Source organism: Anser anser (assembly GCF_964211835.1).
Source record: "Anser anser genome assembly, chromosome: 2".
Lineage (NCBI taxonomy): Eukaryota > Metazoa > Chordata > Aves > Anseriformes > Anatidae > Anser > Anser anser.
In genome coordinates, this window is record NC_139721.1 from 64,209,236 (window position 1) to 64,236,760 (window position 27,525).

Sequence of the window (27,525 nt, forward strand, 5' to 3'; positions counted from 1 at the left end):
TGACTATATATTCTACAGCAAAACTGCAGCTGTGTATGCTTAAGCTGTAGGACATCTTTGGAAAAATTCTCATTTTTTTTATCATCAATTTTGTATTGTTTCAAAATAGATTCACAGAAAGCCAACACTGCTTCTACTCCTCACACATCTCTAAGCCATACTAATAAAGCACACTTATGATAAAGGCACCTCTTCATCTGTGTTGGACTGTGCTTTTAAAGTATCTAAAATTAATGTACATTTTCCACACCTTTCACAACTTTCCTCTGGACTCTTTCCAATATTTAACATCCCTTTGAAGTGTAAACACCCAAACTGGATGCATTATTTCAGTAATGGTTTAATTAATGCTATAACAAGGACAATACGTCCAATCCAGTTGTAAGTGATGTTCCTCTGGCTTTGCTTCAGAGTATTAGCTAAAGTTTTATTCCGGGAGCTCATGTTCAGCTGCTTATGTACCGTAATGCCCAGGACCTTTTCAGTGTTGTCTCATGGCAGTTACTCTCCCTCAGGTTTCAAGGGAGACCCTGAGGCCTGATCTTGAATGTCAACTTTCAATTTGCCTGTCTTAAGAAAAGTATTATTATAAACAAGGTTATCTTAAAAAGTAAGACATAGGATTTTATCTAAGTGACCCACTGTTACTACTATTTACAACATCAGAGTAGTAATTTTGTATTTTTGTCTAAGTCACCCCTAATAGTACCAGGTCAAGAATAAGCCTCCTCAGAAGACATCTGTATGACAAATCTTCACTTACTATCATGTCTCTTGAGAATTCTCATTTGCACCGGTTTTGAATCCACTATGAACTACATAGACTTTATACTCCGTGCTGTATTTATGAGAATAGCATAGTTTTCTAACTTAGATGGAATCTATTAGATCAACATTATTACCTTTATGAACCAAACTTAAATTTAAATAAGTTTAATCAAATCTCTTTCATAAAAGTGTGTTCAGTGGTGTTTAATTATTGGTATTTAATGACTGTATCCCAGGTCAGAACTTCCATGTTTGTGCCCAACATCTGTGCCAAACTGGTTATGCTACATTAGCCTGTGTCATCATTACCATTTTTTAAATATATGATCATTGTAAGCAGTTTTTAAGTACTCTGGCATTTATCCAGCTGTATCGTGAGCAACGGAACTAATAAAGACTGTGGATTCAGTGGATTTGGATCCTTTAGCCCCTAAACAACTTTAATTGCAGTAACTACAATTTCTTCTCCACGTGTCCCATGAAAAAAACATCTAGCAGTCTGGAATGATGTGTATGCAAAGTGGATGGCTAATATATACATACTGATTGTCTGGCTGATTGCTGCTAAGAAGAAGAATGTGTAGGAGCTGAGGTTTTTGCCTGCTTTTCCCTGTCTGAGGAAACAAATTCAGGTTTTGAAATACCAATTTTCACAAAACTTACAAAAGTGTTCTCCGAAATAGATCAGAACTGGTCCAAAGGGTATGGAGTGACAGACGGATGCACAGGTAACATAAATATTGTTCATAACATCAAAATTATCTCTGATTGGAGATCTTAAATCAGTTCTCTTAATACTATTGAGTACAGTTTTTAAAAAAAAAAAAATCTATTTCAATAGTGGCACAGCATCCTCATTAATTGTTGCTATAGAGATATCGCCGGGTAGCCAGATAGTTTTCTATCTCTATTCAGAGGCAGCAAAATGACCAGAAGTGACAGCAGGCTGCGCTTGGATGTTTTGCTTTACATAGATAAAAATTTGTCCTGTAGCTGCCAGTATGCCTACCTGTAGCAGCAGCTCTGGTAGCCAGAGGTTGAAATACTGGGACAGGGTCTAATTATCAGTGTAAGGTACAAACAAACGTATATTCAAATTGGAATATTCATTAAATACTTTCTGAATAATGTTGTAAATGGGAAAGGGCACAGTGATGGGAGAACAGAACCCCACTGGCACGGCCTGGGTTGCATTTGTCCCCTATAGCCTGATGCTTTGTATCTCCTAAGGATATAAAACTATTAGGGAGTGTCCTAATTAGCCCTATTAGCCCTCCCAAAGGAGGGCTACAAAGATGGTGAAGGGCCTGGAGGGCAAGACACATGAGGAGCAGCTGAGGCCCCTTGGTTTGCCCAGCCCAGAGCAGAGCAGGCTGAGGGGAGGCCTCATGGCGGCCTGCAGCTCCCTCACGAGGGGAGCGGAGGGGCAGGCGCTGAGCTCTGCTCTCTGGGGACAGCGACAGGACCCGAGGGAACGGCATGGAGCTGGGACAGGGGAGGGTCAGGCTGGGGGTTAGGGAAAGGTTCTGCTCCCAGAGGGTGGTCGGGCACTGGGACAGGCTCCCCAGGGCAGTGGTCACAGCACCGAGCCTGATGGAGTTCAAGAAGCGTTTGGACAATGCTCTCAGACACAGGGTCTGATTTTTGGCTGGTCCTGTGTGGAGCCAGGAGTTGGACTTGATGATCCTCGTAGGTCCCTTCCCACTCAGGATGTTCTGTGATCCCTAGCACCCCACTGGGCAATGTGCCGGGCTTTACCTACGTTGCATGTTATGAGTTACAAATAGGATTTAAGAAAAGCTCTTAAAATATGTGGGGGTCACCAGGCAACCCGTGGCCGCCTTCCAGAAGCAGCCATTTAACCTCCCTCCCGCGGCGAGCTCCTGCCCCGGAGCCCCGCTGCTGCTCGCGGGGCTGACAGCGGGGCGAGCCCCGGCCCCTGCCCTGCTTGGCTGCGGCTCCCTCGCCCACCTCGGGGGCAAACCGGAGGCGAAGGGGTGTGCGGGCGTGTGCGCAGTGTGTTTGTGTGCGGTGTGCGGGTGTGCCTGGTGCGTGTTTGTGCCTCGTGTGCGTGGCGGGCGGGGCAGAGCCGCTTCCCCGCCGCGGGGGGGGGGGGGAGCCCAGCCAGCTCCCTGCCAGCGCCCCGGGCCCAGCCGCCGCATGGTGAGGGGCCGCGGCGGGGGAACCGGGACCGCCGGGGCCGGGAGGGAAGGCAGGGACGGAGGGAAGGAGGGAGGAAGGAAGGAAGGAAAGGAGGAGGCCGGGGCGGACACCGGGTTCCGGCGATGGCGGCCCGGCCGCTTTCGCTTTCGCTTCCCAGCCGGGGGAGGCCGGGGCTCGGTGACTGCGTCCGTGCCCTGCCGGTAGGAGCCGGCGGCGGGGGGTGGGAGGCTGCGGGGCGGCGTCGTGACCCCCTCCGAGCCCCGAGCCCCAGCGCCGGCCCTGCCACGGCTCCGGGGCCCGTCCCGGTGGGGCCGCTTCCCCCGCGGCCGCTGCCCGCAGCCCGGGCGTCCCGGGCGTCCCGGGAGGGGGGCGCAGGGAGGCGACGGGTTTGGGGGATTTTTGGGGTTTGGGATTTGGTGGACGTGGCCACAAGTCGCTGGGCCAGCACGGGGTGGGAAGAAAGTACAGCGTAAGGTGACGAGTGGCTTGGTGCTGTGTTTCGTAAGGGTTTCTGCTCCCTCCGGGAGAAGTGAGCTGCTGTAGTCCGCTCGGTGTAGGACATGCAGGACATAAAGCTTTCCTTACGTCCCGCATTGCTCGCTGCTTGTGCCCCTGGCCTGCCCTGGCAGGGTGGGGGAAGCTCAGGCCTCGGCCACCTGTTGCAGCCATAGACCAGGAATACAGAAAAACCCATGTTAGAGCTGTAATTGCAGGTTGCAGGGCGTTGTGGCCAGGTACTGCGGCTGTTGATCCGCTGTGAACTCGCTCTGCCGGTTCAGCAGTGCTCAGGAAATGTTGATGTTAGTCCCGTGATGTCTGGCCTTCCATAGCTGGCTTAAAAGCGTGAAACAAACAGCGCAAAATGCCCATCGTGTTTGCTCCGGGCCTCTCAAAATGCAGTCGTGTGCCCTTCCCTTATCCGGATCTAGTTTGTCTTGCTGGATCCACAAGGGAACAGATTCACGGGGAGCCACAATCCTGGATTTCAGCCTGCCACGTACAGCTGCTAATTGTGGTGGTTCTGCAGGAGATCCCACGTGGACAGCTCTTCACCCCACTAAGTGGGTGTTCACGTCGCTTCGTGGACACTTCAGGGCTAGTCGCCCTGTATTTCACCCTAACAAAGCTGCTTTTCTCGGGTTCCTTTCATAGCCAGTGCAGAAAGGTGTAGTCCAGAACCAAAGGGCACCCTGGCTGTATCCCACACGTTCCTCACTCACTACAGGCCTAAGCCAAGTGAGCAGTACTGAGTACTCTTTGCCACTCAGTTTTGAGGCCAGTACTACTCTGAGAAGTGTTTCAGGTCAGCTTACTGAGAAAGCTGTTGTATATCTCTGTATTTCAGTGCCCGTATTCTAATTCTTTGATTATTAACCTCTAAACTGTTATTTGCAATGAGAAAAGGAAAAAGTTTTTTGGCCTTATGAGCCTTAAAAACTGTGCTGTGCTGGAGGTACTTCTAGTAGCAGTGATTGTTTAAAGTGTCATAAGTGAGTCAACATCACATTGATGCGTTATATTGCATTTCTCTGGGTGAGCAGAGCTCTTCAGATTTATTCCGCTTTTTCCTACCGTATTTAAGTGGAGAACACTATGCTGTTTACCAGAAGTTCATGAGCATTACGTTTGATTCATACAACAGCATTTACTGAAATTTTTGGTACAAGTATGTTACTGTCATAGCAAGACTTTTCTGGTTGACTTCAACTGTGTGACTCTGTGATTTCTATGCGCTGCCACAAAGTAAGTGGAGATTTCTGGTTACTGTCAGAATTAAATTCACACTTTCACAGTTTGGAATTTTATGTCTGAAAATCTTTCACCCTTTACACTTATCTGACGTAAAAAGTGAAATGTGATAGCATATGCCACTTGGACCTTCACTATCTGTAAGAGGAAGTGATTTGTTATTTAAAGATCTTGTATGCTTTATATAGCCATTTATTTAGTAAAATAAAGATCAAGCCAGTGAAATGCCTCAGGTTCTGTTGCTTTGTGAAAAGTGCTTTCAAACAATAGCGTGTAGACTAATCCTTTATGTAAGATACGCTTAAATAATTTTAAGTGTATGGGGTGAAGAAACTGGAGTTTCTTGAGTGGTAAGAATCATAGGTGATTTTCAGAAGTGCAGACACCAAGTTAATAATATTCTTTTACTCTAAGTTTACTTCATAATCGTAGTTCCAGTTTGGGGCCATCTTCAGAAAATGTAAATATTAAAAAGAGAGGTATATATAATTTTTGCCACCACCTAATACTTTGATAATGCTGCTACAGTATACTTTGGATATGTCTTTTTTATTATTTATTAACACAACTGAAAATTATGCCGCATCTGGGTGTCGATCACTTTAAGTGTTACTTTTGTCACTGAAATATAATTGAATTTTGGTACATGAATTTTGGAAGAGATAATCTCTAACAGGCCTATAGCATCAGCGTTTGAAATGACAAGATTCTGTAATTTCTTTGTTTATCGAATTATCTTGCGCAGTGAATATAATGAAGAACAGTTAATTACGTATGGTTTTATCTAACTTTTTAAATTACTGATTTAGTGATATGGTATTCTCTCTGGCTTTTTTGCTCAAACTTAGATGGATTTTAGAGAATCATATCAGTGTATTCCAGGCTCACAGAAGTCTAGATTTGGTTGAGCTTGGAGCTTGGTAAGTGCCTGTAGAGAGGAATGTCCCTCAGTGTGGCTGAGGGACAGCAGGTCGAGGGAGCGACTCTTCCTCTCTGTTTGGCACTTGTGAGACCAGCAAGGTGGTTAGGGGGATAAACTGGGAGAAACTGGGTGGCGTGAGTTTGGTCGGCCTTAATAAGAGAAGGTGGAGGAAGGGGAGATCATACTGCTGAGTGTGGGAAGGTGTTGAGTCAGACTCCTCTTGGAGGCGCACGGCAGTAATATGAGAGTCAATGGACACAAGCTGGATTAGATACAGGGAATGTTTTTTAGTTTTGTTGGTTTCTTTTTAACCTGAAGAATGGTCAAACGCTGGAGCAGGGGCCTGCTATCTAACTGGGCAATGGCCTGTGCAACCAGATCTAGCTTGTGCTAGGTGGCTTCTGAAGATCCCTTCCAACCTAAGCTGTCCTGTTTTTCTATGATTACTCGAGAAACAGGTGTTAAAGTTTTGGAAATTAATTATTAAAGTTATCCTTAGGAAAACACAAACACAATAAAGTATGCAAGAAAGCTTAGATTTTCTTGACATTGCATCTGGAACTGACATACTGTCATCACAGAACCATCTGAAGATAACTTTATTCAGCATATTATATTAACTTCAAAAAAAATGGTAAATCTTTCTTGCATTTTTTCTTATCGATAATTCGTAACTTAGAATTTTTATTATGAAAGCTGCTGCTTTGTTTGAGGAATCATCAAACAGAAGACCTGAAGAGAATGTAAGGAGTTTTTGTGTTTCTTCCGAAGTTTCTTACCCTTAGTTTGCAGTGAGTGGTAGGCATCAGTGCCTTAAAAAGGCTCTTAGACGCTGTTGTGTTAGTGAATTTACAGTCTGGGAATTTGGATGGTGGAGAAAATGACTGTCCAGAGCCCTGTGTGCAGCTAAATACTTGAATTTTAAACTGTATTCAGATTACCTGCTCAAGATGTAAACCATTGCTGTATTCAGATTACCTGCTCAAGATGTACGGCCACTGGCTACGTTAACTCTCCTTCCACAGTGGAACAATTTGAAAACCAACAGGTTGGGTGACTTACATTCTTATCAATCTCTAGATACCAGTAAAGGTTAGGTACCAAATGAGGGTGAATTTAGCTCGCTCTCAGCTGTATTTGTTCTACTGCAGAATGGGGTGTTGTTTTCCATTAGTTCATGTTGTGTGAGAAGTCCGAAGAAATTGTGGCATCTCCTCTGCAACACGATTCGGTGTTAAAGAAAAGCACGATTTGGAGACTAAATTTCTTTGAGGAACCAATTTTTAATTAATTCTAGCTCATAAACTAGTGGATTAGTTTATAAGCTGTCAGGAAATTAAATGTGTGTTCAAAGAGAGGAAGTATTACAGTTTGGCGTAGGATGCTTTTTATCTTTTGCTCACAGTAAAAAAAAAATCTGGTCTAAGCTCAAAATGGAGTTCAACTGGGAGATACGAGTGGCTCTTTCAAAGGTTGTAGGGACTGTGGTGATCAAGGTATAGTGAAAGAACAAATGTATGTTTTATCGCCTTGTATTTAGGTGTACTGTTTTTAGGTGGAAAGACTAAAGCGGCACAAAAGGATATGAGATTCTTTTTACATCCTCAAAAATATGAGGCTACCTACCGCATATTTATTTGAAAATTTGTACAAAGAGCTATTAATATTAAATGCATTCGGTAAGGAAGGGATTTTTAAGGCTCCTTGGTAGGTATCTCCCTGACTGGTTCAGTCAAGACCTGATGTAATCAACTGGTGTCTGCCATGAAGGTCTCTCTGCCGATGGGAACCACAGAGCCCACAAAAACCTGAACGTTCCCCCTCCACATTGGCACACTGTAGTTAGAAATGCGAAAAGTAATGTGTAATTTTAACATTAATAATACACTTGGCTGCATGAAAAATAGATTTTTTTTTTTTTGCCTGTTATATTCTGCTGGGCCTGACGTGTAGCAGGAGGATTACACTGGTTTAATTACTTTAAATTAGTTTGCTTACTGGAAGAATAACCTGATGTAGTTGCTGTCGTAGCACAAGTAATTTAAGATAACTAATTCAGCATGTGTCTTTTTACTCACGCAGTTGTACAAAACTTTCTCATACACGTCTGCCCTTAAATCAACTTCAACTTCCTGTTTTTGTTAAAATATATATATATATATACAGAAAGAAAATCTCATTTAAATAACCTCTGTTTATGCAGTACTAAAACTGCAACATTATCTCACGATAATTTTTCTTGTCCCTCGTGTGCATTCAGCCTAATGGAATTCCTTTATATTAGTCATGTGCTCTGTATATAGATGCTATTATGTACAGCTATATACATGTTACTATATACATAGCTGATTTTAGAAAAGGGAAACTTTGAAATTATGTTTTATGCATTTGCAAAGAATAGAATTCAGGCGGCTTACGTACTGGTTCTGCAAATATTTCAGTAACCTGTTTAAACCCTTTGTGGGATGATGCCTTAGTCACCAGCAGGGGACAAATGCAGCTTGGGAGTGGAAATCTTCAGTCAGATGCTCTTGATCTCTAGAAAGTGAAATTCCAGATATAATTTTATTGTGGAGTCTTTTCAGGATATGTTTTACAATTTTTCAGATGATTCAGAATGTTAATTGATAAAACTCGAACTCTGATCAACCAAAGCATCTAATCACAAGCTTTATTCAACCAAAGGCTTCTACCTATTCTTATGCTGCAACACACATTTGCATCTGCCTTATTTATCTAGCTACTTTTTTTGTTAGTGTTAAATTTTATCTATGGAAAAAATGATCCCCAAGTCCTGCAGATATATGGGAATAATGCATTTAAATGCAAATAAAATGCTAATAATGTATGCATTTTTAAGTAGTTAATGCTGTTCAAATGTAGTTTTGGAATAGGTGTGATTATTGGAAAGATGGAATTACCTTGTTTTGCTTTCTTTTAAAAAGTGATTCCAAATTATTGCATTTTTGTAAGCCCGTAATTTTCTTTGTGTTTATTTTTTCTTTCCTTTTAGGGTTTTTTACCTTGGTAAAGGTATATTGTGCAAATATTAGCTTGAAAGGGGCTTTTTAGGATGTCTGAAGACGATGAAAAAGTTAAGCTCCGTCGAATTGAACCCGCCATTCAGAAGTTCGTTAAAGTGGCAATTCCGACAGATTTGGAGAGATTAAGGAAACACCAAATAAATATTGAGAAGGTGAGTGTTCACTTTTTACTAATATAGCTCTTTTTACAGTATAGAAGCAGTCATCCTGAAAGGTTATACGCAGATTTCAATGAAAAGTTGATTATTAAATGTTTTGATTCAGATCTGGCTGAAAATGAAACCTCTGTATTATTGTCTGGTCATTTGGTATGTACAAAAGCCTTTACATTTGTGGGAACCAGTCAGTTTACAGAGAGAGAACCGATGATGTTTTGTGTTAAAAAGTTGTGGTAAGGAAGGCATGCTAATATTCTTACTTTCTTTTTAATTCAGAGTTGTTTGCTGCCTACTGTTCTGAATAATTTACTGTTCATACCTATCTTTTTCTATATAGGTTTTTTAACTGAGCTAAAAAAATAGATTAAATTCATAAACTTAATAGGAAAATAATAGTACTACACTTTAGCATGTTTATATGCTTCTCGTTGATATTAGCTCACTTTTGGTAGTGAAACTGATTATGTTTCCAAGAAAAACAAGTGCAGAGTTAAATTCTTGCGTATGCTATGGCCGTGCATATACTGCTAAAATAAACACTCCCAGCACAGTTCTCTGGCATGAAATAGCCTATGTCCATATTGTTAAACCCTCATATTCTGCAAAAACAGGATGGCTACATCCACACTGCTGTGTTAACTCCTTAACCACAGAAATTCTTTAAATAAGAGAGCCATTTCACCTGGACAAAACCGTGCCAGGGACAGTTGTAAACAGTTTAGCAGTACTGGTGATCTGATTTTAGACTCAAGGCATTACCTCTGTTTATTAGAATAAGTATGTAGCCCATTAGCCCATGGAAACTGAGACATTGGTTCATCAAGGAAGGTGGTAAGAGATTTACTAGAACAAGTGACATCAATAAAAAAAGAAGAGAGTGAGTGACTCAGTAGATGAGCGTATCATCATAATATCAACACTGCAATGGAAACTTTGAAACTACTGATAAAATATGTATTTGTTTAGAAAAGGTTATGCTTACCACCACAGAAAAATGAGTGACAGGTAGTGTCCAGAGTTCTGCAAAATTCTGTACGCATTGGTGGAAAATCATACATCATACACCTTTCACTAGGCTTATTCACAGCATATAAAATCCAGTGTATATGTAAATCTGTGCAGGACAGCCATCTACATTTTTTTAACACCTGGGGAACAAATGAAAAAGTTGGAAGAAAACATTATCATTTGTGAACGTGATTTTGATTTCCTGAAAGGTGTAGTCTGAAGGGTGTGTGTAATGTTATTGTTGAAACTTTCATATTTTGCTGCTGTGAGTTGTTCACAACTTTACCTTTACTGTAAATTTACCAAGTGTGCAACCTTTTGGATGACATTTTCCATGCCAGCTTTCTTCCTTGAGTAGTTTGGGGATGGGGAGGAGGGAAAATAAATCCTTGTATTATTTCCGAGAACACGGTCAGAAAATAATGTGTTGTTTAAGTGCTAGTCATTTTGTTTTATAAGAAATGGTTAGCTTAAGGGATAGCAAGTGGTTGATAGCTTACAGATAGTCATTTCTTTCAAAAGTAGTGACATGGTTGGAACAGTAACTTGAGATCTGTTTCTGGGGTGATCTTTGTTAAAACTGTACATTTTGCTGTGCCTGTAAATGTCTGCTGTATTTTGGCCAGGAGGTATGATTCTGAAAAAGAGCAATGGTTTGCAGGTACTCAGTAGACACTGGTTAAACTCCACCGGCTGAAGATTACTGAAGAGTTATCCAGTGCTGAGCATACTCCTGTGCCTAGAAATTACCAGAAATCCTTCCCGGAGTTGCCAATTTGATATGTCATGAATCTGAATGAAAACAGGGAGTTTATTTTTCTGTTTCCTTTCCCATAACTGCATGCAAGAGGAATCTCTTCCTGGGTCATTTGAGTAGGGGATAAAGAATTGGATGGGGAGCTTGTGAAGAAGTACCTCAGGATGCAAAGTGAAAATGCAGAAGTGGTGGTTGGCCATGGAAAGAGAGGAGAATTGGGACAGAGGAAGACCTGGGACTGCTGGGACTCACGATGGCTGATAATAGTTGGGCTCCTTTCCTTAAGGGTGTAATAAGGATGCAATAAGGATATGAACTGCAATATTCACAAATTGAAAAGTGTAGTAGTACAATATTTGCCTGAGGCAATAGCTTCTTAATGAGATGAGCTATTTTTTCAGTCACAGCATATTGTTTACTCTCTGTTATTCTATATTTGTCTAATTCATTACATTACCTAGATGCCAGTGGATTCAGCATTTTCTTGCCTTGGAATCAGCCACTTTGCTGCGGCCCTGTTTTGTTCTAGAGGCCAGGAGCTGTTTCTGTTCTCCCACAGAGAGCAGTTAGTTGAGGTACTTTGTGTTGTAGCTGGACTACAGAGTGGTGGAGATCCAGCGTCAGTATTAGCCTGCTTTTGGGTGAGAGGATGGGAGAAGAAAGGAGCCTCGACTGCTGAATTGCTTTGCAGAAGCTTACAGCCTCCTGGATAAGCGTGCATGGTTTTGGTGTGCATGGCTAGTGCCTAGCAGTGGCTGCAGAACTAGCTAACGGCAGCTAGCAAAGAATAATATGAAATAGGGTGGGATTTGGGGTGCTTAGAAGAGAGCTCTGTAATGTCTTTGCCATGCAGGCTGTTCTATTCAAATAGAGACAGTCTTGGTAGCTAAGTTGTTCCAGTAAATAGAGGATGGCATAAAAGCTGTGCCCTTGCCTGAGAGGAGCAAATGGGTGGTCACTGAAAAAAAGGTAGCGTGTTGGTGGGAGGGGAGGCTGACCTGTCTGTACAGAATGGGAAATGGTTAACAAGGCACAAATGGTTTTCTTGCACTTTGAAAGTCAGTGGTGTAATTAGGCAGTGGGAGTGGAGGGGATGAGCATAGCTGTTACACTGCTGGAGTATTTTTGGAATAGTTTCGCTTTGTACAGCTAAATAGAATCTTTGCCATGTATTGTTCACGTATGGGGAAAAACAAAACAAAACAGAAAAAAACCACTTACTTAGCATCCATAAACACCCCAACAAGAAACCTCAAATGGCACTGGGTGCTGTAATGGGGGAATGATCTTGGGAATTTCTACATTTGCTACATGTACCTGGCCAGTCAGAAGGGGTAGCCAGCTACTGGTCGATCCCACTAAAAATCTCTTATGTATTTAAACAAAGAATAATTACGTGGTATCTACCCAGATAGTGTGACCATGGAAAGCGATAAGACCCATTTCCGCTTAGTTCCGCCATGTGTTGCTAAACTGAAGTCTTTGTTGAACAAGCAGCTCAAATGAGTTAAGCATTCTTGTTTTGCAGACAGAAGGGAGAATCTTTGTAAGGATGACGTTCTGTGTCTAGAAGAAAATGCAGAAATTTTATATTTTGAATGTAAAGATCTGAGCAATCTAAAAGTATTTAGAGCGTTCCTTGAGTTTTTTAGGTTGTTGATGATGTCAGTGTGAATGATCTGTTCATTCAACATAATAAATTTGCATATCAGAAAAATCCTTAAATACTTGTAAACACAGATCTTAAAATTAAGGTATTAAGTGCATTTCCTCTAGAACATCTCTGTTATGAAAGCTAGAAGAGGCAGTAAATATTCAGTACAGATTTGTCTTTCTTATTTCGGTTAGCCATTAATAGAAAATCTCTGCATCCCTAGGTAGTGTCAGTCTTGACAAATTTGATACTGGAATTAGTAATGAGTGGAATTATTAGAAACAAGTAACTATTCCTAAAACTTTTAAGTAAACACTTGGTAACTATACCAGGAGGTATTCAGCCATACTGAAGACTTCGTAACTTCTGGGTATCAATTAAAAAAATGTGACACAAGCATTTATAAGAAGTAACATATATGAGTATAAAACTAGTCCCTGAATGTCCGATTCTTTAAAAAGTCCACACTTTGCGTAGTGTTCTAAAAATTTGAGTTTCTTCATTTTTTTAAATAGTTTTTGAGCTGTAAGAACTATCAATATTTCAAAGTTTACATTATTGATAGCTTTATGAGAACATGAGAACAAAAATACAGCAAACCTGAATTTGAAATCTATTACTCCAGATGTTTGTAAATGATTAGAACATTAGCAATAGTTTGGCTGAAGTACTTTCATAATCGTTTACATTTGTATATCTTATATACAATTATGGCATTTTAACCATAATGAATGTGTTACAGTACTTCTGTGAGCTGTCAGCATCAGCAGCTTAAATGGTTTTCTCAAAAACATTTTTTGTAAAATTAACTTTCAGCCATGCAAACCAAATATCCCTGGGGTAAGGGGATAATTTTGTAGAATCTAGTCTTGTTTATTTTACAGGCTACTTTTAAGCAAAAATCACTAATTATGTCAAATTGCTTAGAGCAGCAACATTATTTACTTATGATGAAGCCAATATCTCTAACCTCATTTCATGAATATTGATTTAAACCTGAGGTTCCAGAGATAGTCCAAACAATTAATCTACTAAATCACTGTTTGAAGAAACTATAAAATCAATATATAATGAAATTTGACCTTGAGTATACCTTTCCAGAGGAAGTGTCTACCATATATCCATCATCATAGCATCGCTTCTCACAGGTGACAACGAAACACTTATTTTTAGTACAACTTTACATGTGAGAGCTTCTAAAGACTTAAACATTAAGAAATGAGTAATCTGTGCTTGTTTTTATTTTTCTTTTAATTTTTTTTTACCCAAAGATTTCTTGTTTTTTAAAGTATGTTATCTGGATTAGAAGGCCTTTCACTCCAAAGCAGGGAATAAAATGTGTGCTTATCAAAAGGAGTTTCAGCTTTCTGTTAGCATCTGTTAGAGGAAAGCAAGGTGGGGAGGTGGAGATACTGGCACGCTGCCCTGAACTTTGTTGGCGTTAGGTGACTGTCCTTAAAAAAATATAAAACCATGCTGATGCTAAAAAAAAGATTATGCTTGATGCTTTAAAAAAAAAAAAAAAGTAAATGCTGTAAGACATACCATTCTGTTCTCTGTTGCTCTCAGTTTTAATTTCGTTTCCTGTGACTGTGCCAAAGTTAAAGCATTTTGTGAAACACTTTGTCTTTCGCTAGGGACCGTTGATGTGGTGAGAAGATTCATAAAGGAGAGGTGACACAAAACGAGAAAATAAGAAATCTGGGTCTTACTGCAGTCTTCGTCACAGTGTATACATTTGCCTAAGACGTTTATTGTCTAAACTGACATTTATTAAGATTTTAGAAACATTGGTGGACATTGCATGCTACAAAAATGAATGCAGGGGGTATTCTGAAAAGTTTTGTGTTTTCTCCACGTCTACCGAATACTTTTAAAGGCAAATGGAAGGGGTCCAAAGCATAAACAAAAAGGCATTTTCTAAAAACAGTTTTTAAAAGAGAGTATGACAAACAGGAAAAGAGATTGAGTGTCTAAGAGTAACCTTATGTTTTGTGATTCTGATGTGGATTATGAACTACTTGGCTATAGCACAATTAAATATGTGAATATTCTGTAGGTATTTTAACTTCAGGGACCTCACTTAGTTTTACATGTAGTTCTTAATGTTATAGAATGGCAATATCTGTCCTCAAAGTTTGCTGTCCAGTTTGTCCTGAGCCTGCCAAAGTGAACATTGCACAGGAGTATGGCCTGCTTTCTGGTGGGTGAAGAGGTTAACAAGGAAGAATTCTCTGACCACATGAATGCCATTGCCCCAGGTGTATTGTCATTGAGTTGTTTGACGTCATCACCTGCATACTATGAATTTCAAAGCACTTGTGCATTAAATAAATGTGCTGAGCATTTCTGCTAGAGATGATGAAGAGCAATAAAGGTTTCCTAAGGAATTACTGTTCTTCTTTGGAAAAATTCCTTTTTTCATTATTGAGAATGTGGACAATGTATTGTAGTTGGTTGAAATTGAAAAGATATTTTTTCCCCAAACCCTTCTTGTTCCCCCCTCAGAAATTCTTGTTTCAGTACTTTTTCAGGGGTGGCTGAAGTGGAAGATCTAATGCTGATACAGACTTTTTGTGCATTTTATTTTAAAGAATAATGGCAATAATTTTAATGGGATGATAATTTATGCAGAAGTTGGTAGTTTCCTAGAAAAATCACTTTAATATGACTTAATTGAACATTAAATATTTTCTCTTACCTAGCAGTACAGAATTCTAATACGAAAGATCTGTTTTCTCTTAAAACAAGAAGTAAATTTATATTTCTTTTCATATTTTAGAAAACCAAGTAACTTGTGTTCCTTGTTGCTCTGGCCTCTATAATTATGCAGAGAATTATTAGAAGATGTACACTGTAGGTAAAGTGATTTTAAAATTGGGACCAAAGCATATTAGGCAATTGGGGTGTTAACATCTACATAAAAATACATCAGAAATCATGGTAAATGTTTTATTGTTTAAACAATTTAAAAGAGTGTTCTAATATTGCCTAGTATTTTAAGTGGATTCTTTGATGGTTTCGGCCACTATTCCTGGAATCACAGTTTCTACTTTTCTATTATTTTACTAAGGCATTCTCTATTTTGATGACAGTGTATGTATCTGTTATTTAAGTCAACAGATAATAGCAGGGATTGGTTTGTTTTTATGACAAAAAGGTTTATGTGTGTTCATATGCAGTGATTTTGCAAAACTTGCTTTCAGCTAGTGGAATAATTACTCCAGTCTGTCCTGTGGAAAGTGCTATATGTGTAGTTTCCCACTGAAATTGGTGGAGCTTCATGGAGGTGCCAAATTTGCCTGATATCAGATACCTTGTTGTCCTATATGACCAGTAACTGCTTATCTCCCATCCCCATTCCTATTTCCTTGTTCTTCTCTTCCTTTTACTAACCACCATGTAATTTATCCCACAGCAGTATCAGGATGATGCAATATCTCTTTTCTGTTAAAAACTGATGCCAAAACCCTGCAATTCAGTGAAAATATGTTTTGCAAAATTATTGACAAAATACATTGCCATTTACTTCTCTAATTTTGTAGCAGAAATGTCTATGACTCAGCTATTTTACAATAAGTTTGGGAAAATTAAAGTGATTATTTATTGCAGTTTCCTTTTTCTGCTTAGCCACTTGGTAAAAATAGCAATTATATGAAATATTTTTCTTGTATTTTAGTATCAAAGATGCAGACTCTGGGATAGATTGCACGATGAGCACATTAACGCAGGACGAACAGTTCAGGTAAGGATACTAAAATCACTGTGGCATTAATGGAATTAAATTCCATATAATACTGGTTGCTTCAGAGACAGATCTTGACAGAGGAGTGTATTTGACAGATGGATTTGACAGGTATGTGGTATTGCTTTACTTTGTTTAAAAGGTTAGGGATTTCCTAATTGTATATTATGAGGCAAATACAGTCAGAAAGGTTTTGAAACATGTAACAACAATGGGTCATCATTGGGAATTTTCAGAATTCTTGAACGATACTTCTTAGTCACCTTTTCAAGTAAAGCTGTCTTATAATAAATTTCGTTGTGTAAACTTATGGTGAATTTTTAGATACTGAGTATCATTCTAAATACACAAGTAACTGCTGGTATTCAAATCAGTATTTGTATATGGCTTTAAGTGAAACAAAGTTTGGAGACTTTGGTCTTTCGTAAGTTATCCTATTGCATTACTAAATTAGATGATGTTAATGGCAATAATAAGATAATATTAGTTCTAAAGCATGGTTTCGGACCAAACACAGAACATCTGGACTACTAGTTTGGTGTGTAAATCTATTATCAGATGCATCATATCATCAAAGGATGAAATACCAGACCCATTTGTTTGCATGGCATCATCTCGGTGACTTCATGCATAGTCAACTATAACTCAGCAGACAGGGAATCTCACATCTGTTTTTTAAAAAAAGGCATGTCTGGATGAAAATGGTGCCAAAGCTCATGCCAAACATCAGTCTTCATGCTGCTAAATAGTACGCAGCCAAAGAAGATTATCAGTGCAGAAAACCACAAAGACCAGATCTGCATTACAACATTCTGCTGACGCAGATATAACAGCTAGTGGTTATAACACTGCTGTACTGGCAAAACTCTGGGAACAGATGTATTTTAGCCAGCAGGAGAGGCATCTTGTGTTGGTTTCACATGTGGTGTTCAGAGCAGGGGTAAGATTTTGTTGCTAGAACAAACCGTTTGTGACCCGTACTGCCTCAAGACAAGCAGGCTTTGTCAGTAGGAGTAGCACAGTTCTAAAACGCTGTGTTTTATAATTACAATACTGTGAATTCCCATGTTTGTTGCAATACCTTCCCAACTCCTATGGGAAACGAGGCCAGAAAAAAACATGAAAAAAATCAGAAAGAACTTAATCCTAATCGAACAACAGTATTAGACAGAAGTCAGAGCTAGAGTTACATGTCTTTTTTTGAGGACTGAAAGGTATTAATGAGGTTTTATAGTGTAGATGATAAGTTATACATGAAATCCACTTGATTTTTCTGTTATTTGGAGGTTTGCATGCTTCTTATGTTTTTCACTGAACATTTTTGGAATTTGAATAAAAGTTTATTGTTAGTAGTGGCAAAACAGTCTGCCAGAGGTGTTTGCAAAATCAGTCCTATTAAAACAATGTCATTCCAGCAGATGTGGTATAGAAAGCAGATGTTTGCTTATGTCTGTGCTCAAATCTATTTTCACGTATGAGGGGTAGGAAAGGCTACTCTTGGAACTCCTTATCATGAGTATCATTTGTCTACCACGACAAACTCTATCAAGAGTTAGAGAAATAGCAATCATGTTGAGGACGTTGTTTTTAAATACATTAAGTGCTCTAATAAAAAATCTTACTTGTCTCTAGAAAGATTTATGTTTGTCTTGAGCCTAAAGCCTGCCATTTTCACTTTCAGTCAAAACAAATGTTCTTATTTTTTATATAATGCTTTTTGCTTTTAGATCTGGATGCAGATTACACATTAACACACATTCGTATACCCACAAAGCAGAATAAGTATCTGGGTCCATGCAAGAAGTGTGGAGTAGCTCTTTGTTTTAATTAAATAGTTAGTAGTTTGGAGTACCTGATAATAAATTATACGACATGTAGAATGTGTTTGCTGTAAGCTGTTTAAATGTTTACCAATGGACTTGTGATCTGTTTATTTGTGAAGAAATCAGATTAATTATTGTGATACCAAATGTTCTCTGCAGCACACGCTTTGCTCTCAAAATTAGATGTTGTAAAAATACATTAGGAATCCCTAAGTCAATATTGACCCAAGGCATCCGCCACAGGTTTTAGACAAATATATGCACAGCCACTCTACATTTAATCCATGTGCACATAATTAGCCATTTTTCTGAATTTTCAGTTTACCCAGAATAATTAGTTCTGTTGTACGTTTGATGATGGTCAAAATTATTATAGAAGGATAGCATAAGTGTATTACACCTCTTCTTTCTGGTGACTGGGTGCCACATTAAAAACTTCTAAAAAGGAAAGTGAAGAAAGAGGGAAAATCTTTGTATGAGACATGATGAAATACTTTCAGAAATACTAAGAAAATGGCTTTTGTATACAATACTGTTTATGGTATCAGTGAAGGGTCATGTAAAATCAGTTCACTACTGCAGCCTGTTGACATCTGTAGGGTAAATATAGCCATAATTCAGATTTTCTTTGACCTGCATCAAGAAATGTTTATGATATATCCTTTATAACATTACTTTGAACAAAGTACAGAGAAGGTAACTGGAGACAAGATTACATTTGCACAGTTAAGCTACTGCAATCCTTCCTTAAAATATCATTTATGTTTGAGAGGTTTTAAGATGGTGGGTTTATTTACAGGTGCTGTTTACTTCTTAAATTAAAACAACAACATGATAGATAAGTGTCCCCATGTGAACTTAATGAGGTTCAACAAGTCTGAGTGCAAGGTGCTGGTTCGGGGCAATCCGAGACATGTTACAGACTGGGAGAAGAGCTCATTGAGAGCAGCCTGGCAAGGAAGGACTTGGGGGTTCTGGTGGACGAAAAGCTCGACATGAGCCAGCAGTGTGCACTTGAAACTGTGGTGGTTTTACCCCACTGGGCAGCTGAACTCCACCACAACTGCTCTCACACTTCCACTCCTCAAAGGAAAAGGGGAAGAAAATATGATGGAAAGGGCTCAAGGATTGATAGAAGGATGGGGGATCACTCACCAAGTATTGTCACAGGCAAAACAGACTCAGCATAGGGAGATTAATATAATTTATTGTCTATCACTAGCAGACTAGAACAGTGAGAATTAAAGCAAACTGAAAACAACTTCCCCTCATCCACCCTCTATGTCCTCCCCCCAAACGGCTCAGGTGAACAGGGAGTGGGGGCTGTGGTCAGTCCCTGACGAACTGCTCCCACACGGCTCCGTACCACGGGGCCCATCCCCCAGGAGCAAACTGCTCCAGCAGGGGTCCCCCACGGGCGGCAGCTCCCCCCAGACCCCCTGCTCCTGCGTGGGCTCCTCTCCACGGGCTGCAGCTCCGGCCCGGGGCCTGCTCCTGCGGGGGCTCTCCATGGGCCGCCATGGTAATGGGTAATGTTAGGAGCCGTGTAGGCTAATGGGGATAGAGTGAGTGAAGTGCTGGAGTTTCTGAGTGCTCTGGGGACATCAGTATTGCCAAGGACACGTGGCTGGAGCAGATAATTGTATGGGGAATTTTAAGGTAGCTGTTGTTGGGAGCCTTAGATAGAACTTCAGATTTTTTCCATAACTGGTGGAGATACCACACATTGCATGGAAAAGACCAAAGTCATAAGTATAAAATGATCCTGCAACTCAGATACCCTCTGCCTTTTCAAGGGTTTTGGCCTCATCTCAGCCCATTGACTTTTGTGTAAGGTGAGGCCATGCAGGTGCAGTGTTTATCCTCCTGTCCAGGGCCTCATGTTGGGTCAATATTGAAGCACTGCAGTGTACTGAACGCTCTTTGTTACTACCCCTTTCCATTGTGCTCTTATTTGTCCATAATGAGCAGCATGCTCTGGCAGCGTGGCCCGGGCTCTGTGCCACATCACTGGCAGTGCAGGTCACTGTGTGTGTTTGCATGCAGTTGAATGAAAACTGAATTATTTTCTTTTTTTTTTTTTGTCACCGGTTACTTGTTCTCAAATGTAATGGAATTGCTTGCACACAAGAGACGGGTGTTTTTGGTACAACGTTTGTGGCGATGTCCTCAAGTGTTACGTATTTGAGTATGAAGTATGGTGATGGTATTTTTAGGTGTCCTACGGTAAGGCTGTGAAAACACAGCATTGATTTTTCGTCATTACATTACCTTGATATTCAGCTGTCACCATTAGTGAAAAAAATACTGCTCTGAACAAACAAATACTGAAAAAGATGAAGAAAAGAGTTCTACTCTCTTGTGTAAATAAGGTTTGTTGGCTTGCTGAAAATTGCTGTTAAGACTTCAGAATTCCTTCAGGAGTCTGTCGCTTTTCTTGTCTGTCCAAAACATCTGTAGACAAACTGCCATTCGTAAAGCATTTAGGAGGAGCAGAATATGGGAAGATACTTTGCGTTTTTAAAGGTAATTGTAAAAGCTGAATGATTATTTTGATTCCCTCTCTCACTTATTAAAAAATACGTGCTGAGTAATGAGGTAAGCTTAATGGGCAGATGTGTGCAGGCATTTTCAGCAACAGGGATTTTTATTTTCTTTTAAAAAAGGTTTAAATGAAGCCCTCTTGGCTCACTTGTGTCCTTTTGTATTTTACTTTATGATATAAATTTATAATTTATTCTGTACTTTTTACTGAACTGTTTGTAAAGATTTCAAAAGTGCAACTACAGTGTGTGTGACTTCTCTGTTTCTTTCTGTTTTGGATGTGTTGATAGAGTCAGTAGGATTTTCGCAGTAGTTGTGAAAATCATGACACCTTCCATTTGCATTTCTGAAAAAAAAAAGTTGTGTTTATTTAAGTAATCTAGCATCCTGGTGGATCTCTTAGCCTTACCTCCAAATTTGTGGATGCCTTAGAAAAACTGGACTCAAACTCCATGTCTCTTCCTCAGTTCTGCACCTATTCAAGAACAGTGAACCTTATCTCAATAGAATCCTTTGAGACCCAGTGATGAAAGCTTTATATAATAGCCATCACTCCCATTGTTAAACAAAAATATGCAAACAACATAAAGCTGTGAGAGATTTAGGGATTTTGGTGGAGAGGGCAGGATTAGAATTTATAATGATGTCGGGAAGAGACCAGAAAAATCAATATGGTCAGCGTTGGTAGGATTGCAGGACTTTTTCCCGTTGGGGCACAACACTTAAGGAGGTTACAGACTGATTAGGGGGTGAGTATTCAGAGAGGGGAATGAAAATGGTCAGAAAACGAGACTTACTTGGAATGACTGAAATTTTTTTTTTGCCCAACAAGTGCCTGACAGCGGCATGTTGTCTGCTTGCAAACATGAAAAAGATTGCTGCGCAGAGGACAGGGCTTGTCTTCCTCTGTTTTGAACAGAATTAGAAATACCTGGTTTAAAATGATGCAAGAGATTTCTGCATTAGATTCGACATGAGGAAAAACGCAGTGGGAATTAGGATAATGAATTCTTGCAATATAGTATCAAGAATGTTGCAGCTCTTCACAAAGAAGTCCTTTGAAAACCAGATTAGATAAGCAACTGTCAGAAGTAAAATAGGGACAGCTGATCATGCTTTGAAGGGCTGACTTCACAAAGTTTTTGCCAGCTTTATCCTACAATTTTTGTGAGAAAGCCATTTGAAACATATAGTTACATTCCTCTTCTTCTTCTTTTTCTTTTTTTTAAATTTAACAGACCAAAATTCCAAATATTAAAAAGAAAAATTCTGCATTATCTTGGCTAAATTTGATGAATTCAAAACTGAGGAGCTTGCATAAATTATTACCTTCCTTGCTGAGTAAGCATGGTTTAAAAAATGGAAGCATTTGAGAAGAGGATGATATACTTCTATGCTCTCCCCAGAGATTAAGCTCTGTCCCATTAAAAAGATTATGAAAAGAAGTCACAGTCATTTGCATTTCTGTAACATTTACCAGGTTACACCCTGGTGAGCTCCTAAGACGCCTCCTGACAGCGGGGCTTCGGGCCCTTTTGAGGCTGATTCCATGTAGCTTCTGTTTAATTGACAGTAAGTGGAACAGGAGTCCTCTCCACATCCACAGTCTAAGAGGTACTAAAATTAAATTCCACCAAATATGCAAATACTATCATTTGATTCCTCTGTCTTCTTTCTCACAAATATTTGATCAGCGGTATAATAATGAGCAATGAAACTACGGTTCTGATCAACTTCACTCAGTGCAAGTTTTTTATAAAATGAGAATTTTGGCATGTGGTGGACTATGACAGTGACGGCATTCTCCCCTTCTTAGTGCTTACGGGCAGGCCATGGGAGAAAGTAACAAGAAGAGTAAGGTAGTTTGTTAAATGAAGGTGAAAAATGTATACAGAAAATTATTGTACCATGTTTCTAATTCAGCTCAGTATCTTGCAAAATTATTTTTTGTGTGTCTATTTCCCTATTTGTTTTGTTGTTAATTAGTGGTTTTACCTGGGATTAACTTTAAATAATGTAGCCTAAATTGACTACTGATAGTATTAATTTAAGCACACAATAGAATATTCTCTCAGTAATTTGACAAATGATTTTTACAAATCAATAGTTCTTTCTTTGGTTGCCTAATAGGACTTGTGCAGTGTTACTTGAATTTGTTGTTGATTAATTTCCTTCTCTAATTATATTTCTGTTATTTTTTTTCATGCATGTTAAAAAATGCTAGTTCTGCTAGTGTATATATAAATAAGTTCCATTTGCTTCCTTCTTGTCCAGGTATGCACTATTGCCTTCCTAAGGCATTACATGTACCTAATTTGCATTATTGAAAAAAAAAAAAACGTTCTTTTCCTAACCTTTCCGTGGTGTTAATCCATTCTCTTGTTCTGATATCAGAATATTCAAACCAATTGGTAAATAGTGCAATGAATAATATAATTTAGTATATCTCCTTATAATATAATGCAGTGAATATAGTTTTTATTACAGTATTTTTTTTATAATTACATAAAACATGTCCTAAAGGAACGAGTAATATAATTTGAACTATAAATTTCTTCAGTTCTTTTTTTAGAGAAAGAGAAGTTGCATGCATTTTTAGATTTTAAAAGCCTAGGCAATAAAATAGCTCTATGTTGCTGTAGACAAAAATTTATGTCACAGGAGATGCCTGCACACAGACTATTCCTGCTAGCTGTGAATAGTTCATATCTTCTTAAAACCCTTGTAATTAAAGAGATATTTTTGTATCTTATTATATTGATATTCCGGTCAAACAAATATTTTTGTCCTTCATCTGAAAAAGAATATATTGTAAAAAAACAACAAAAAAAAGTAATCCTTCTCCTTTGTCTCTAAAGATGTCTTATGTCTTTACAAAATGAAATTGATTGCTTTGGAAAAATTAGGGATTGCAAATTATTGCATCCTGAAGTGCATTAATCAACACAGTCACTTATTATATATTTAAAAAGAAACAAAATTTTGAGAAGCAATCGCTTATTTCGTTGGGACATTATCTCAACTTGTTGCAACTTGTGTAAATATTTTGGGAAAGGACTAAATTGGACGGGCTCACCTAAATAACCTGAATAATTACATAATGATTTAATTAGCTATATGTTTTAATTGAAACCCCAAACAAAAAAGACTGACTTCTTCACTTGGGGAAGTGGATAAAATGTAGAATTGACAACAAGAAAATAAAAAAATTGATGGGAAAAACTTTAAAAATATTTCTCCCTTGTTTTGTGGTTGGCTGGTACTACTGAGAAATTAGCTCACCAGAGAACGTAATAGGCACCATCTTTTCCTTGACCTTTGGTTCTTTCTCTTCAGGGGCAGATAGCTTAATTTACATTCCGGAAAGTAGGCCACTTCCAAAAAGATGCTGACCACTATGTTCAGATGACTACTCCGTGCACTGTATATATAAACTGTTGTTTTTCCTAAGTGCCATCGAAGAGGGAGTTGCTGCCTCAAGTTTTTTTTGTAGTGAACCAAGTGACGCTGTGTAAGAAGATATTAAAAAAAAAATGCAACAGACTTAACATGCTGGCTGTGATGTAGTGGCACCCCCATGTCAAACACACCATGGAGCAGTGCTCTCCTCTGTGCATAGTTCATGAGTTCTGACCGAGCTGATTGCTGCTGTCTTTCTCCGTATCAGGACCATCTTCCTCCTTACGAAGAGTAGGAGATAGGTTGGTTGTTCAAAGCAGATCACCTTTAGGTTGAGATACCTGAAGTGAGGATGTTTCTGCAGAGAGCTGTATTTTTTTATGGGGTGACTCTTCTGCAGGAACAGTACAAAGAGACTGAGGAATAGCATTGGTCATAAAATAGCAGAATGTGGGAGACCCTGGATGGGTTCAAAGGGAGGTTTCGGTACTGGAGGCGAGAGCTTTTACAGCACTAGGGAGCATGTCATTGACAGGTGAATCAAATGCGGTCGTACAGTGCACACTGGAAAAGGAAATGGATGTAGGTGACCGGGAGCATACAGATTGCTTTGAAGTAGGGACCTTTATTTGTCTTAGTTTATTAAAACTTAGAAATGGCACTTTTTTATGGTCATTTAGAAGATATATTTGGTCAAGATGATAATTGCTTCGTAACCACGACTCTTAAAACTGTTACAGCAACTCCGAGCCAATATGAGAGAGATGGAGAAACTTTGTTTGCGAGTCCGACAGGAAGACATCCCTGTTCTGCAGAGAATGATAAATCCAGTGAAAGAGGAAGCTTCATCTGCCATAAGGGACTTCCTACAGCTCCATTCTGAATCTGCAGAAGAACTTAAAAGGCAACTAGAAGGACAGGAGGATGGCTCTTTAACCAGATCCGTAACTGTAGGAGGAGGTAGGAGAATTTCATCTCTGTATCTATTGTATCTGTATTGTTGTATCCAGTGAGCATTTTCTGACCAGATGCGAATGAAGTAAACTTAAGAGAGATCAGTTGAATAATAATAGTTAATCAAGAAGTAGATTTTCTTTCCCTACACCACACTTTTCTCATGACCTGTTGAGTTTTGATAAGTGGAGGACACTCTAAGTGTCTTAAGAAACAGAGTAGGCGTGGCCTTCCATGAAGAAGATCCCATAGCCTTGGATCTTGAAATTGGAGACCGTTCCTAAGAAGAACACTTTGTGTTTCACTGTAGCTTGACTTCTTTGCCGCCCATGCAAATCACTTAATCATGTGCAAGTAATCATTCAGGCCATTTTCATTGAATCAGTGCTTTCAACATCAAAAAGAAAACAATTTTTATATGACAGAAATTATGATATGCCACTGCTGAAATGTGTGGAAAGGTGGACCAAGTCTATATATAAAGGAGAATATCTCTTCCTGTAGCATTTAATCTTGGTAACTGACAAGAAAGCAGAAAATATTATAAATCTGTTGAAATAAAAGATTTTGAAAACACACTATAGAACAAACAAATCAGACGTTTGCTGTTTTTCCCTCCTTTCCATACAAAACGTCTTTCATTCTTTGTTGTACCATTCTGTCTTCAGGGGAAGCACGCACTATGCTCTGGCACTGGCTAGCATTCTCTGCTAATAATCTGTGAGAAAGTTGATTATGTAAGAATTAAATCCTTCTACATAATAGTAATTAGATTGATTGTTGCAGTAGCAACATTGTTTAAAGTTGTTTGGAAATGTCATGTCTTTAAAAGTGAAAGTATTTTCAGTCAATGTCATTGTAGAAGAACCTGCCATCCCATTTTATTTCATGGCCCTTCTTGTTGCTATATAAAGAACTACAGGGACTGTTTCAAGTGTAATTAACAAGCAAGGAATTCTAACAGGGAGAAAAGTGGATTTGGAAGACTGGGCTTGGTTTTGAGAACATCAGGTGTAGTATCAGGAAGTGTTATGAAAGTCAAATTATATCAAATATGCAATTCATATATTCTTAACAGACCAGTAAAAAAGATTGAACAAGCTTTTGACATATGAATTTTGCCTGCTCTCAGCGCCTTCGCTGTCTTTTAGCTTTCAGATATTGTGAACTGATTATTCAGGAGTTTATCCTTCGTGGGTTTCCAAGTCTGGCTATTTGGTGCATCCTCCCCCTCCTCCAAAAAAAGGAAGATAACTTAGTTATTCTCTTGCAGTCCTCCAGGATCCCCTTAGTACTCTCCACAAGTTCTCAGAAATATTTGAACTTTCAGCGATTGTTTCTTAAATACTCAAGAATGAATTTCATCAGACCCTCAGGACTTGAAAGCATCTAGATCATCTAAATATTTTTAACCTGTTCTCTTTATGTTTCAGCCTATCTTTTTTGTTTGCTTGTTTTCCTTCTTGTTAAAATTAATTGCATCAAGTATCAGATTACAGCTTCCTTTTTTGTGTAAGGACTGACTTCATCTTTCTCTGGGTCATCATTCTTTCTTTACCTGGCACTGCACCTACTTATACCTCCTTTGTCTTCCTCTGATTTTAATGGCATTCATGAAAACTGCCTTGCTACCATTTATGCCCTTGGTAGTTGTAATTTATTTGTGTCTTAGTCTTTCTGATATTAACCTTCCACATTTATATTATTGTTTTGTACTCATATTAGTTGTCTCAAAGTCTTGACATCCAGGGTACTGAAGAGTTCTTGCTGAATTCATAATTCTTTCCTATGTTATACGTTTTCCTCTGTGTCGGGACAATTTGCTGTTATCTTCAGTATAGTCTGTTTTATCAGTGTCTGCCAGCTCGTCTACATTCTTTTATCCTTTAGGAACTTCTTCCCCATAACTTCTATTAATCCATTTGCTGAATTTGTTAATACTTCTTTTGTGGGGAGCTCATTGTCTTTGGTCTTACTCTAAGGTTTTAGAATGGTGAATTCTTGTATTCAGTGATCCCCATCATCCGTATTAGCCATCGCTTCCAGGCTCTTTGTGAGCTCTTCTGTGTTACAATCAGAATAAAATTTAAAACACCTGTTCTCTCGGTAACTTTCTGCAGTTGTCCTCAGTACATTCTGGTATTTTATTGGAAAGGCCTTGTCCTGGCTTATTGCTTTTCTAACAGTTACATGGATGGCAAACGGGAACTACAGTTTAATTTCAAAGAACAGGACTGTTTTTTTTTTTTTTTTTTAATCTAAGATACCTTTAAAATATGGAGGAAATTGAGCGTAACCACACTTTAAAAAGAAAAGAAGTTGATCGTATAGATTGGGATGAGAAGAACAGAAAAATATTACTGGAATGACATGCTCCTACATGTAAGCTGAAGAATACAGAAATAGCTCATCCCATTTAAAGTGAAACATACAGTCAGGCAGACAACTAAATATAATTATACAGGTTTTTTTAAAAAAGTTTGCCTGACTGTGAAAGCAGCTCTGTTGAATTGCTAACACAGATGCAATATATTGCCTATTCTTTCGTGCTTAGAGGCTGCAGTCCTGAAAGCAAATCTTGGCTGCTGATCTTAATCAAAGGAGCTTCAGTATGCCCATTCTTTGTAGCATGTTGCTTCCCATCTGATGGAGAAGTAAGGAGTTTACAAATTCAGATTGCCCATTTAGAAGGCATGTCAGCGAAATGATGTAGTTCCTTCCCCCCCTTCACCATCCTCAGCTCAGATCCAATAGAAATGGAATTTAATTGCATTTTAAGCAAATATTAACAAAAGGTCAGGTTCTACTCTTAAAATTACTGAAGTCTTTTAAGCAGT

At 38.9% G+C, this 27,525-nt stretch overlaps 1 protein-coding gene across 2 annotated transcripts in view; it reads left to right on the forward strand.

Moving 5' to 3' along the window:
• The first annotated feature begins 2,790 nt into the window (after window positions 1–2,790).
• The window catches only part of STX17 (syntaxin 17), a 33,683-nt gene continuing 8,948 nt past the window's right edge, over window positions 2,791–27,525 (forward strand). Inside the window, exons 1-4 of one of the 2 annotated variants that reach the window (XM_083822757.1) lie at window positions 2,791–2,931; window positions 8,616–8,798; window positions 15,903–15,968; window positions 24,475–24,694. In XM_083822757.1, coding sequence (XP_083678883.1) covers window positions 8,676–8,798; window positions 15,903–15,968; window positions 24,475–24,694 — 409 coding nt within the window. In that variant the 5' untranslated portion in view covers window positions 2,791–2,931; window positions 8,616–8,675. Of the gene's footprint in view, window positions 2,932–2,977; window positions 3,132–8,615; window positions 8,799–15,902; window positions 15,969–24,474; window positions 24,695–27,525 lie in introns of those variants that run through there. The other variant, XM_083822756.1, reaches the window with a different exon arrangement.